This window comes from Ambystoma mexicanum, chromosome 9 (assembly GCF_040938575.1).
Source record: "Ambystoma mexicanum isolate Mex_15411 chromosome 9, UKY_AmexF1_1, whole genome shotgun sequence".
Classification (NCBI taxonomy): domain Eukaryota; kingdom Metazoa; phylum Chordata; class Amphibia; order Caudata; family Ambystomatidae; genus Ambystoma; species Ambystoma mexicanum.
This window is the reverse complement of record NC_090931.1, coordinates 1,537,761,421-1,537,776,126: the sequence shown is the minus strand read 5'-3', so window position 1 is coordinate 1,537,776,126 and position 14,706 is coordinate 1,537,761,421. Positions and strand designations below refer to the sequence as shown.

The 14,706-nt window shown below is 46.9% G+C and overlaps 1 protein-coding gene across 4 annotated transcripts in view; it reads right to left on the bottom strand.

The window, feature by feature from the left end:
- LOC138489469 (zinc finger protein 436-like) overlaps positions 1 to 14,706 on the bottom strand; it is a 246,579-nt gene that overhangs the window by 46,170 nt on the left and 185,703 nt on the right. For 3 of the 4 annotated variants that reach the window (XM_069617200.1, XM_069617202.1, XM_069617203.1), the window contains one exon: positions 11,486 to 11,545. In XM_069617200.1, coding sequence (XP_069473301.1) covers positions 11,486 to 11,545 — 60 coding nt within the window. The remainder of the gene's footprint in view (positions 1 to 11,485; positions 11,546 to 14,706) is intronic. The other variant, XM_069617201.1, reaches the window with a different exon arrangement.

Genomic DNA, 14,706 nt, shown 5'->3' with positions numbered 1-14,706 from the left:
TTCAAGTATTTACCTCCCCCATGTCAGAGGTCGCCGTGGCAAGCATATGTGAATTATGGGCTACCTGGTCCTAAAACCCCCCCCCCGCCTCCGGGGCACCGGTTACATGCCCTCATTGACCCTATGGTATTCCTGTTGACCCCAAGTTAATGGGCCTTGGAGCTAGATATCCACCCTTGTACTAATATATCATAAAACCATTCCTCACTGCATCTAACCGGATAGAGTGACACAGCAGCTTACCCTGTGCCCTCTGATGAGACCTCTGGACCCGTGGGACCCGGCTCTTTTATCAAGGGTGCCGTTACAAAGATGTATTAGTAAACTTCCAAGTGCATATCGATGTCTCTGTCTCCCTTCTTGATCCTAGGTCAATGTATTGCAGGATTTACAGGACACCTGAAACTGTATAGTATAACAAATGATTGTAAGTGTGTGTCCACAAGGGCAAAGTGTTAGTACAGACACCAATCATCAATACAAGTGCGTCCGGCCAGACAGTTCCACCCCAAAGAGTCCAGCTGATCCGTCTACCCCACGTGGCACCGCGCAGACGTCCACCAATCCTGGAGCAGCACATGTATACAAAGTATATAGCTTAGCCACCCCCACCCAATCCCTAAGACTATGTGCCCCCTATAGCTTACCTCATGCATGATGTAGGTTTGTAATAAGTAGGACTGACTTTGCTATTGTCAGACAGAGCGCTCTCGTAGTTTGCAGAGTCCTTTGCATGCCCTATATTGATCTATATAAAACAATTTTAACTTCACTTGGTCGTGGTCTCATTCCCTCCTGGGTTGTGTCTTTGATTGCCTCTCACTAAGGGGGGTGCCACACTAGGGGACGCTTACATTCAGTAGTAAAACTTTTTATATTATATTCAAAATGGTCATTAAAACATCGGTAATTCATCAGGATCGTCCTGTTTTTTAACCATTCATTTGTTTGTAACTTAAGTTTCACCTTGTTGGGGTTACTAACAAGTTCAGCAGCTGAGGATTCAATCCTTGCTAATATTAACTCACAGCTTTCCTTCCAGGCCACTAATGGTTTAGAGATCGCTTTATTAAGTTCTTGACGCAGTTTTATGTATATTGATGCGTGTGGGGGACCCAATATTAGAGCATATTTTTGCAACACTTTCCATTCAACCGGAGAACCAACGGGCAACAGACCCAATTTGTGCCTTATCGCTGCCATAGGAAGTGAGTTGGGCAAGTCAAGGGCCGTTCTCCAGAGGAGGGCCTCTAATGTTCACCAATCTATGGTAACTCCTAAGTTTTCCACACCAAAAATAAGTCCTGGCAGGGTTTTTTCCGTATACAATTTCAGCATGGGCAACGTTGAAAAGTAACCCAACTTGTCAAACAGTCGCAGCTGGGAGGGCGAAGGCAAAACACCATACTGCCCAAATATTTAAACTCCTTCACCACTTCAAGGGCGTGCCCCTGGATCGACCATGCAAAGGATTTCCATTTAGATTTTACTTTGTTAAAGATCGGGACCTTTGATTTGGCAACATTTAATTTGAGGTCCAATGTTTCGAAGTAGAGATTTAGTTTGTCCAAGGCCCATTGTAATCCTATTGGAGTCTTGTCGAAAATGATGACGTTGTCCGCATAGTTTAAATATTGGATTTTAGTCTGAGCTATGGGAGGGGGGCTTGTACAATATCCATTATATAGAAATTAAATAGGAAAGGCACCAGGACACACCCCTGATGCAGGCCCCTAATTATAGAAATCCAGGCGGTGCTGGACCCATTGGCATCAAGTCTGACCCTGATCCTTGTATCCCCATGTAGAGATACAAGGATATCTATTAGTGCACTCGGAAAACCATGCTTAGATAATTTTACCCATAGTAACTTCCGATTTACACAGTCAAAAGCCTTACTTACATCTAATAATGCCCAATATAAAGCCTGTTTTTGGTCCTGCACCTGGACATCTAGTAGGTTTACCAAAAAACTGTTTAGGCCCATCCCCACTCCTTTTTTTAAATCTAGATTGGAACAAGTCAAGCTTACCTAGGTTTGGAGCCCAAATTAGCAAAGCCTGTAGAACCAGCTTCGAGAATATTTTACAGCTTGCGTCGAATAGAAATATTGGCCTGTAGTTAAGGGGCGAGAATCTATCCTCTCCTTTAATTATTACCACCGCTGTTGCCAGTTTCCATGATTGAGGGATCTTTCTCTCTATTAACACGTTTGTAAACAGGGCTGAAATTATCTTTGCCCACAGTGTAGGTTCAGACTTCAATGTCATAACTGACAAGCCATCAGGACCGGGAGCGTTCGAGCTCTTGCTGGAGTCAATAAGGGTCAGCAGGTCATCCATATCCCAGGTGAGGGCACCAAGCCACGATACACTCTATAGTCAGCTGTACACACTTCTTTTTCTGCCTTGTATATTTTTTTCAAAGTGCTCGACCCAGATTGACTTTGATAAGGGTTGTACCCGCAAAAACAGACCTAACCAGCTGCCAAAAGTTAACTGAATTGGACCCTGACAAACATCCCAAAATGTTTTCCGCGTCATTAATCGACCTGAGACACCTGTGCCCTCTGACCCAGTTTTTAAATGTAGTCTTTAGGGTGTGACATTCGGCAGGGAATTAAAGGCTATTTTTGTTCAACCCCCTAATATTACGCCTCAGCTCTTGCTGTCATGATGCCTACCCCCTGGCATCCGGATCGAGTCCATCAGCCCCGGGAGCAGGCATCCAGATACTTGTTAAAGCCCCAGCAGCCCCGGCTGGGGGCCGTTTGGGTTCAGTCTTGGCGCCTTCGGAGCCAGGCTCATCTTAGAAACCAGTCCTGGTGCCATAGGCGCCAGGCTCATAACCATTACTTACCTTTTGCAGACCATGCTGCAAATGAATCCAAGCCAACGTGAGGCCTGGATGGGACTATTTTGTTACAGGGACTATTTTTTACTCGGGTGTGGTTCTGGGGAACTTCTTATCTGCAACTACTTTGGAGGCCATTTAAACCACGCCCGAACAGCAGCACACGCTTCGCGTTATTCTGCATCAAGCAGCGTAACGCTCACCGTGCCTGCAAGTCAGCATCCAGTCTTCTGCCACGCCCGCCTCGAATCCGGAGCTCCTAGAAAAAGGGGAAAGAAGGAGAAAAGGTTAGATCACGGACATTATTTTAATTCCTTACCTGATTCCGGATCCAGCAAGTCTCCGAGCCTGGAAAGGACATTATTCCAGCACGTGTCGCATCGCCAGCAGCAGCGCCGCGTCATACTCACCAGTCCACAGCATCTTCCGACTCGGCGTTGCCTCCATCATTTTCTTTGTCGAACTCCAGCACCTGGGGGAAAACAAAAGAAATAACAAGGGGAGACAAGAGAGCCGACAAATACAATCTCTTACCACCATAGGCTTACCTGATTTACCACCGGAGGCATTACCCTTTAATACGCCTCATCTTCATATGCCGCACCTATAAAGGGAGAGAAAACAACAAATTAAACTCATGCAACTTTTACCGGACAGTGTTGGGTAATACAGACTCTTACCTGAACGCCATCAGCTGCCTCCAGGCAATATTCTTTTGGAGCAGCTGCAATTCAACAAGGGAATGGAACAAGAGTGAACATCGGACATTTTGAACTTTATAAACCCCGGAGTCAATATTCCTCTGGAACTCCTCCAGTACCTTCAAACCAGTGAAGTAACTGGTATCTACGCGCCCCTGCATGCCACGCAGGATGGAGAGCTCATCATTTTAAAACATAAGGTGAGGTTACTAAAAGGGGATATCAGAGGTGACAAGTGGGGAGAATGACAACAGTGGGAGGGGGCCATCACTAAAATCCACGGGTGGCTAAATCCCTTTCTCCACTTGCAGGAGAATACTTCTACGGGTCAAGCAGACGAGATTAGGCGGGCCAGTCCAGACAGTCATCTCGGCACTACGCATCACGTTGGTGGAGACCGCAGCTGTCCGGGTCCGATCGACGCCCCTGTGGGAACCAGGTGAGCGTAACACTTTCTTACAAAGCCTCAGTATGCTATCAAAAGGTGTGGGCATGGGCATCCAAACATGTACCTTTTGCCAGTGACCTTACAGAGCATAAAGCACCCAGCGGTAGGCGTACAGTGGGTCCAAAGCACTCGGGGGTGTATAGTCGGGGCATATTTTCCTTGAACCTTGATTCTATTATCCCATTGAATTGTCGTGCAAATCTATGTTGCCAGCAGATACTGTGGTCTCTTGGGTTAACCACTATTGGCAGCTCCACAGGGACGACGCAACAGGACCACAGAGGTGGAAACGTATACACTAACATTGAGTGGTCGCTTAACTGAGTATGCTGTACCTCCAGAGAGACACCCCTTGTCTGAGGACACAAAAACAAAATCAATAGTGGAGCGCCAAAAATTGTTTTGCCTCGAATAGCTAGGTGGTATATTGGGCTGCACAACCCGTTCAAAGGGCCCAAATCCCATGTATGTCAGAAGTTCTTGACGGATCCGGCTCCCATTTTGGAGTTTTTTAACTGAAACACCCAGTCGGTCTTGATTTTGGTACAATGACTGCTCGAGACATTCTGCGTTGAACTCTCCCTATAACTACAACGTAGGCCCCTTCCTCCGCGGTTTCACCAAGATTAGAATAAGAAAAGTCAGATAAAAAATCCTCCAAACCTACACATTCAGGATTGAAGTAGACGTTAAATAAAAGGCACTTTGTGAACTTGTCAGAAGCCAATGGCTTCCAGGACAAGAGTGTGATCAACATGTCCATTCTTGATGAATTCATTGGGGTAGCCTAAATTCCCTGGTTATGTTTAATGGCTGTCAGGAGTCCGCCTTAAGGATGGCCTCTTTCGCCCCGATCTGCCTTAATTGCAAACACCCCATATCCATCCATGATGGGAGCATCACACATTACTGCCTTCACAATCCTGACCCAGTCGTAATTAACTTTTCTCTCGCCCTCCTCCTTATTGGACTGTAACTTCTGGGGCCACAGGGACTGTTTAGTGCACAAATTAATTGTCAAACTTTGAGTCTGATCTCTAGATGACCAATTATCACGCATACTCTACGTAGCTGGCGGGGGTGAGGGAGTCACTAGATTCTCAAAGATCTCATAACCCATTGACAATAGAGCTTCACCCTCAGCAAGAATTACATTCTTAACTATGAACGTAAACACACTTTTACAACATTCAGACTATCTTCGTAATTTTTAGGATTACAATCCTTATGTTTCCCTCTATTTGGTAGTTTGAGTGGGATCACCTCTGGAATTATGGCCATAGTTCTGCTGTTACTTATTTCATATACCCTCTCCTGTGGGACCAGGCTATTTTGACCGAGCATAGAAACAGTGGGGGGAAGGCACCTTCTCGGGAGTCGATTCCACAAAACTCCTCCTAACTGGAGTTTGCGACTCGACAGCCGAGATATTCTTGTAAGGTAGCAGAGCAGCTAGCCACATAATAAAATCAGTGTTGGGGACTTTCAAAATGGGACTCAGTCAGGTTTGCAATTTCGGTTCTCCAGGATTCACCGGAACGGTGGAGTCTTTTTTCAAGCTACCTGTAATAGATCCTTAATTCAAAGTTAAGCGCATCGTAGCCCCTGTCCATGGAGTCCAACAAACAGAATAAAACTGGTAAGAATCGCTTGTCGACCACGGTCTGGTCCTGGACAGGATCATGACTCCCAGGAGTTACTAATGTGGCCGACAGGTAAACCCTCCTGTCTCCCCTTCTAGGGACTTCGATGACACCGTAGGTACCTGGGCCTCTTCCTTCCAGTAAGCGGTTTGTTGTTACATTTACTGAAGGGGAAGCTCCAATGTACCCATTGAGCGAGGGGCCAAGCACAGCAGGTCGGTGTAACATGACCTCAGTGACGTCATCCTCCTCATCAATAGGGCCTGGAAATACCCACAGGTTTGATTTAAAGTCGAGCAAAAGTCTCACTCGTTTCCCCAGTTCAGGACAGATCGCGGGGGCAAGGACAGAGACATCAGAAACTAGGTCCTGTTCATTTGAAATGAACACATGCCGAAGGCCTGATTCGGACTGAAATGGGGGGAGACCCCCCATAGGGCCACATGAGTAGGAGAAGTACAAACAGCTGCTGTTAGAGAGAATTCTCAAAAATGTGTTAATTCCCTCCATCTGTGAGACTCCCAGCAACTTTGCTGGATTTTGAGGACTCGATTTTTTTAACCTGGAGAAGAGTGAGACCCTTTTTCCCACTCTCGCATGTATTTTAATGTGATTTTATACACTGGGCCTCATTACGAGGCTGGCGGCCGTGGATTGAACGGTGCCGGTTCCGGCACTGTTCATTCGGGGCCGCCACATTACGAGTTTGCTCTCGGGTGGCGGAATGCACATCTGGGCCAGACCAGACGTGCATACCGCCACCCGCGAGCAGACCAGGATGCTAACAACGGACCTGTTAATGACGGGTCCGTTGTTAGCATCCTGGTCTGTTAGCATCCTCCCCATTCCCATTGAGCCCTATGGGGGCTCGAATGGGAATGGGGATGTACCGGGTCCAGGTCACGAGAATGGGAATTACCGGGCCCGCAAAAGTCAGAATGGTCCGGTAATTCCATTTTTTCAGGACCCGGTCCCAGACACGAGTTTGGAGGCGGCCATGCCGCCAAACTCGTAATGGGGCCCACTGTGTTTCTTTTGGTTATGTAGTCTAACCAACTCCATAGGCATCATCTGTTACAAGTGTGTCACAAAGCACCTTCAGTGCAGTGGCACAGGGAAGTCTTTGTGATTTCCCAAGGTTTAAATGCCTTCTCTGGGATCAACTACTGTTTGCCAGAGTAGTAAAGTGAAATTGACTTTACTTAGCATTATACCTGCTAGACCCAACACACCCTTACAATAGAGTGCTGGAGAGGTTACTTAGTATCCCCTGGGTCTAAATGCTCATGTAACATTTTTTTATGTTACCCTTTCCTCAATTGACTGGCTGGTGGTTGTGGTTTCCTTTTTGAACTACCTTGGTTTGCATTTACCGCGACCGTTCGCGGCTCCGGTAAAGTAACCGCAGAAGCCATCTTTTTCAAAATGTCGTACAGCCATCTTTGCTAAAATGGTGCCCGGTCTTCTTTTTTCGCCAGGTCTTTCTAGAAAGGTCCTTCTAGAGTTTCTCTGTGCGCCAAACCAGGTTTGGTCTCTTTGTTAGTTTCGCCTTTGGTGGGGTCTCTGAGAGAAACCCGCCTCTGGTGCCAGAGTGTCTGGGGTAGGCAGGAAGTGAGGAGGTGCCCAAAACCTGCTGTGCTTAGTCTCCTAGGAGACCCAAATGCACTCTGTGGTGATTGGCTGGCTGACTGTCCAGCAAGGACAGCCACCCTGCTGGGTGAGTGACAGCTAGGCTGGAATGAATGGGAGCGAACTGAATAAAAGGCGAGTCTTTTGGCTTGGAAGGCAGAGTCGACCACTGGACGAAGGAACCGAAGAAGAGCTTGAAGAGAACGCCTGCTGCAACTCCTGGACTGTTTGTTTGCCCAGTGAAGCCCTGCTGCAGTGACTACTTGCCAAGTTCACATCGCCGGAGAAGCCCCTGCAAGGACGACTTCTCCCTTTTAGTTGGTGGGACCAATCAACTCCAAAGTAAGCCACCTGGACACCCATCTCGGAGCTGGTTGAATTTCCACAGAGTTGCTGCAGGAAACCGAATAGCCAGAGAGAGGGACACCAGATTGTGTGCATTACTTTTAAGCTGGGCTAAAGCTTTTTTTAAGATCCTGTGGACTCCCACAAAACAGGACTGACCAAGCCCGACTCCCCTCAGCCAAGTGCGGGACCCTAGAAGTAAGGCCAACGCTTATTGCCATTTGCTGTACCGCAAGGACCTGAAACGCAAAACAGCCACTGAAAGTAAAGTCTGGCGGTTGCCAGTTTTGACAGTGCCAGTGCAGTGCAGGAGCCCCCTGACGTCCGCCTTCTTGTCCCCACCACTGAGGCCCAGGAACAGTGAGATCTGCAGAGCTGCAAAGGAACAGAAGTCTTCAGCTGCATCTTTTCTTCTTTACTGTAAAACAAGTCTAAGAGAACTTACCTCTTACTGTGGAAGTGCTTGTAAATTCTGCAACTCAAGTCTAATCAGCTTGTGGCCCTACATTTGATTCTTCTTTTTTTATCAAAGACCCCTAAGAACGTGTGCAAAGACTTTTCCATTTACTTACCTGAAGTGCTGCATCATATACAAAGACTTCTGCCTATTGACTTTGGCTTAACCTATTAAACTGAATGACTCTTCGAGTGAACTCTAAAAGTATCTGCACTGCTTAAGAAATGTGTGTTCTCTATAATAACCTTTGCCTTTTACCAACTTTTTAAGAGTGTTCTGAATGCCAACAGTAAGATATTAATGTCCCCAGCACCCTTGTTACTGAAGTCACCTGTGGGTGTAGGTTGTGTTTGTGGGCCATACCAAAAGGGTCTTATATGATTCAGAAACTCAAAGTGTACAGTACTGAAGTGTATTTGTGTGTTACTAGTATATTGCTCCCTTCTAACGAAGGCTTTATAACTGATTGATAAATAAATTAATAATTGTTTATGCAAGAAACCTTGAGTGTAAGAGTTTATTTGAATACCTGTATCTTTGTGCATCTCCACTACAGCTCAGATTTCCCCTCTTGAGATAAGCCTGGCTGCTCAACAAACTACCAAAACTGTGTAGTACAAGCTTATACCAAAGGGTGGGTTGCCTATACCTGTAGTCATAGTTGTTTGTAGTGTTCCCAGTGGGTACTAGATTCAAACTTTGCCTAACAGTGGTGAGGCTGGACTTTACAGTTTCATCAGTGTGCTGCAAATTGTGGGCTGTTGTACACTCCGAGGTGATTCTCTCAGGACTTAACCATAGGCCGTGATATGGACTGGGGTCTTTCATCAGACACAGATGGGGCGGCAAGCAATTTTGTTGTAGCTTTGCACTGTGGGGATTCTCCCCCCCTTCTTCTGACCTGAGTGCAACATCATTAGTTTGTCCTGGGACACATTGGGCACTAGGGCATTTTGTTGTTGGCAACAGTATACCGTGGGACACCTCCACAGAGCCTTTCTGAACCGACAGCAATACTGTGGAGAACAGCCACCACAGTCGATAAGAAGGGCAGAGCTGACACACTTATGTAGCCTCCTTGGCGCTAGTTAGGGTCAAAGGACCCGATCCTGCAGTCTCCTCACAGCAACCGGAACTTGCTTAATAAGACCCTCACAGGGCCCGGGGCCCACACTGAGCCTTTACCAAGGTAAAAGCTTTCTTCTTCCTTCAAACTTTCGTAGACTGTAACAATTAAGCAACTCGTTGTCACGGGAGAGGGGGACGGCCGGCGAAGGGCTATGGGGCAGCTAGGAAGCAGTAGACCCACACTCCCGGCAACCGATCACTGTCTACTCACAGCCCAGCAAGATTGCACAATACAAGAACGCTTACCCCTGTGGCGGCTTTACACGCCAGACACGATTTAGGTGACACGCATGGTTAGGATTCTAGGTGTCCAGGAGATAAACGCTTTGTGGGCTGCAAACAGGGCAGCTCATCTGGCCGCAGTCGCAGCACAGACTGCACAGACTGCAACTCAGATCCAAACTCTGCTGCACGGTCTGGCAGGGGCTTTAAAGTCTGGGTCTTCCTCCAAGCAGCAAGGGAAAGCAAAAAAAGACACAGGGCAGACTGCGTTGAATGCAACTCTGCTCCCAACTCCGCTCCAATCCGCGGTCTGGCAAGGGTTTTAAAGTCTGGCTCCTCCTCCTCCCTGTTGCCTTCTTGTCTGTCCTTGTCTAATTGTAATGTGCCCTGATGACTGTGGGCTACGGTGCTATAGAAATAAATAAATAAAATAAATAAATAAAATGGCAGACAGCACAGACTCCAACTCAGCTCCCAACTCTGTTCTGGTTCAATCATTGACTTCATGTAGGGTACTTATCTGATTTTGCTAAGTTATTTGGTGCATATTTAAAACTGTGGAGACAGTATGTATTTGTATTTTATAGTACCGTGCAATACTGTGTGGACTAATATCAGTCTCCTACCCCACTCACTCTCGTGAGAAAAAGCATTTACTGCTCATCTGCATTCTTTGATTGGGTTTTGGTAAACCTCTCAGCGTTCCCTGTTCACTATACCCCGGGTGGCCTCCCCCAGGCCAGATTCTAGAAATCCATCTTAACATAAATGTTTTATAAATCTTTAGAAAGGTGTCCAATCCAAGAAATGCAACAAAACATGCAGAGAAAAGTTCACAAACTCTGCAACAAAAACATCCAAGAAACCAACAACCCAAGACATGCAACACACCAGGAGCTTCTATGACACATTGAAGAGATCACAAACTGTCCAACCGGAGAAACTCAGCAACCCTCAAGCTTCTATGACACAGTGAAGAGATCACAAACTGCCCAACCCAAACATGCAACAAACCAGGCGCTCCTGTAACATGGGTAGGGGAGAACACACACACTGTCCAACCAGACAAACGCAGTTACCCTCAAGTTTGTATGACACATGGCACAGAGATCACAAACTGTCCAACCCAAACACACAACAAACCAGGATCCTCTGGAACATGGGGAGAACAGATCACAAACTATCCAACCAGAGAAACGCAGCAACCCTCAAGCTTCTATGGCACATGGTGAGGAGATCACAAACTGTCCAACCCAAAAACACAACAAAGCAGGATCCTCTGGAACATGGGGAGAACAGATCACAAACTATCCAACCAGAGAAACGCAGCAACCCTCAAGCTTCTATGGCACATGGTGAGGAGATCAGAAACTGCCCAACCCAAACATGCAACAAGCCTAGGGCTTCTGTGGCATGGGGACAAGAGATCACAAACTGTCCAACCAAAGCACACATCAAACCAGGAGCCTCTCCAACATGGGGAGAAGAGATCACAAACTGTCCAGCCAGAGAAACACAGCAACCCCCAAGCTTCTATGACACATGGCTAAGAGATCAAACTCTCCAACCCAAACACGCAACAAATCAGGAGCTTCTGTGACATGGGGTGAAGAAATCACAAACTGTCCAACCCAAACATGCAACAAGCCAGCAGCTTCTGTAACATGTGGAGAAGAGATCACAAACTTTCCAACCAGAGAAACGCAGAAACCCTCAAGCTTCAATGACACATGGCGAAGAGATCACAAACTGCCCAACTCACACACACAACAAACCAGGAGACTCAGTAACATGGGGAGGGAAGATGTCAACTGACTAAGAGCAGCAATATCTCAAATCAGGACTGGATTTGCGTATACATTTATTGTTTCTTGTATTTTGATAGTATTTACAATTTTAAACTATGACAGAAAACAATACCACCATCACAACAAAATACAATATAAATCATTAGCAGCTACGTTAAAACACATTATTTTAACATATCTCTCAAGAAGACCGCATTCAACTCTCTAAGAAGGGGGTCCTTCCCCACTCAATCCAAACATTGGAAACTCACCCGCCTCTGGGTCGGCGCTGCTTCCTCCCGCTTCCTCTTCATGATGAGCCGGGTCTTCTACTTTCCTCAAAGAAATCACGAAGAACAAGTTATTAAATGTTGAGGGTTTCTGGAAGTATCAATTGTGAGTCTAGACTAAAGCTAAAAAGCACTTTATACCAGCCTAATCCTTCCCAAGCGATTGACCACATATTAAAAAGTTTGATTTGAGTGACTTTAAAAACATTGCAAGTGTAAAGGCCGTGGGTTGAACCCTATACAATTCACAGCACAGGAACTTTGGAGAATAAATGTAAAAGCTTCAAAGTTCAAGAGCAGAACGCGCTTCAGAGTTGGTTTCTTCATTCGAGGTATGTCATCATTACTTTGTGATATTGTACCTTCTGTTCCAGAGGCGCACTGCTACTTGGGGGACACCATCGCAGGCATAATCTTCAAACACATCCCCGCATGGGATCTTGCACCATTGAAAGACAATCTACAAAACTACTGTAGTCGTCACGGGTGGCACAGAAATCACCGAGTCTTTGTGACAGTTCAAGGGTTTTTATTTTCATTGTGGGGCCTACGGCCGTCCCTCTTCCTCCATCTCACCTTGTCATGACCTTCCTCCATAACACTGGCGTGGTAAGCGCTGTCAAATGTTGACCCCCTCCTGTCTAAAAGCTGACTTATTCTATTCGTGATGGCCTAAAGGATGTTTGTCTCTCTAACGATTCCCTCAGGGAATTCCTAGCTCTCCCTACTGTGAGACTGCCATGGTATCAAGAGATGACACATACAAATAGATTTAGAAAACCTTTATTTTCAGGTCAGGATGGAAAAATACCTTTCTTGCCCCAACTCTAAGGTGGGAATGTTCCTTAATGAAAGTAAAACTAAGGGAAGTCTAAGTCTGTCAGTCAAAAGTATACTATTGTCTCTGTCAAAACCTATGCTTGATAGTCCCGGATCTGAGCCAAGGAGCAGGAGCTCCATACACATGGCCCCATACTGCTGGAGCAGCGGGCCCGCCGAGGCATGCACCACGGCCCAGCTGATGCCTTTGGGTAAGCGCTGTTCGATCGCGCAAGGCCCCGCACCTCAACGCTGCCTTTTCGCTCCAGCCCATCGCTGCCATTTCGTTTACACCCCCACCCAGGAATCCGTGTCCCACGCAGCCCTGCATTCACCTTGCACCGCAAGAGCATACTCCGTGCTCGACAACCGCTTGTAGGTACACACGGTACCCCCTTCCAAGATGGCCGCCCCTTTGTTGCCTTAGCCATCTGTACTCCTCCAGGAAGCCAGCAGCAGCCCCGAGCCATCTGATTGGCTACAGGAGCTACTACTCCCTCCATTGGGCGCCGGCAGGCGAAGCCGGCCCTCCATCGTCAAGGCTGACTGCCTAGTCTGCCGTCTGCCAGACCCCCTGGACCTCCAGTGAATTATACCAAGGTAACTTTCCTGCCCATGATGTTACTGTTCGGTTAAGCCTATTAAGGTTCAGCTAACGTCCACCGTACATACAGAGCCTCCTTACCATCACCCCCAGGGGTTAACTTGAGAACAACGCCGCTCTGCCACTACTTCCCATTACACGGCCTCTGCCATTTGCCCTCATGTATGCCCCTATATTTGAAACCATGTCTATTGCGTGAGCTACATAGCAACTTACTGCATCCTGAAGAACTGCTACCCACGGAACGCGCCTCCATTGACTCTTGCCTATGTAATACACTTGTAATGCTCTCATATACCTGCAACTGCATCTAGCACACCTGTGTTTAACATTGATTGGCTCAAACTTGCGTTGCGCACAAAACTGCACCTAATATATCTGTGACTAGTACTGACCACCTCTGCACCTTGCTAGTGACCCATGCCTCTGTGTCCCGATTGCTAAAATCGAATCTAGATGTTCCTCTGCCTGTACACCCTACTAAGTGACCTATGTTCTTTTATTTTTAAATTTGTTTATTGGCATTTTCAGTAATATCACTTACAAGTTTTGCAAATGCGTCTTGTGCATACTCTTTTACAATGCTTTTCGGTTTAGCCTTAACAATATAACAAACAACAAATAATGAATAACAGTAACTGTCTCCTTGCCATGTCCATATGTTTCAGCATCTTTTGTTTCGGGGAGGAGGGGGTATAGGGAAGTTGGGTAGCATACTGAGGGAATGTACAGGGGGGATACCTTCCCAGGACCATCATCGTTTCCAGTCATACATCTGGGGTTGCCCTTTCTTGTCTTGTAGATGAGTTCGTTTCGGGTCATGGGCTCATGGGGGCTTGTCGTCCGAGGGGAGGAACATATGCCTGGTAAGTTCTTTCCATGCCTCGAGAGCTCTGCTGGACTCATCCGTAGATCTAGTGACACTTTCTTCCAAGGGCTTGGTCTCAGCCGACACCCATCGCTCCACTTCACTATGCCATGCTTTGTATTGCGGTCCTGCGGGTCTTTTCCAGGACATGGCTATGGTTCTTTTGGCCAGAATGCACGCTATGTCCATGAGTCTGACTATGTGTTTCAGTTTGGCTAGCCTAGGGTAGGTTCCGAGTAGGCATTCCTCAGGTGCCCATTTGTAGTTGGTCATGCCTGTTTTCTCACATGTCTGTTTTACCCTATCCCACAGTGTCCTGGACTTGGGGCATTCCCACATCATGTGGATTAGATCCGCTTCCTCCCTCGTGAACCAGGTGCAGTGTGACTGCGATTGTTTGTTAAACTTAGCTATTCGTTTCGGGGTTAGGTAGGTTCGGTGCAACAAATTCATCTGTATTTGTCGAAATCTATGATTTCTGGACACCTCTTTGGGGAATGCAAGTGCCCTATTCCACTCTCCCTCTGTCATTTCTCTGCCTACATCTATTTCCCATTTACCCTTCATATCCGCGCTCCGGGGGTTTGGTATGTCGCTCAGGTGTCTGTATATTTGAGATATTGGTCTACTGCCCTCCCCCATATTGTATAACAGCGTGAGTAGTGGTTCCGGGTCCAGTTCCGCAGGCCACGCTTCCCATGTACTTTGTGCTGTGGAGCGAACCTTCTGGTACCAGAGGAACTGGCCCGTGTGGATGCCCTCTCTGTCCTGTAGTATGGCAAATTCTTTAAAGATGCCCTCTTCATAAAGATCTCCCCAGGTGTAAACCCCTCCGGTTTCCCATAATCTGATTTGTTTTAGATCAGTGACCGTTGTGTACAGGTCTGCGAGCAAGGGTATTTCTGGTGCATA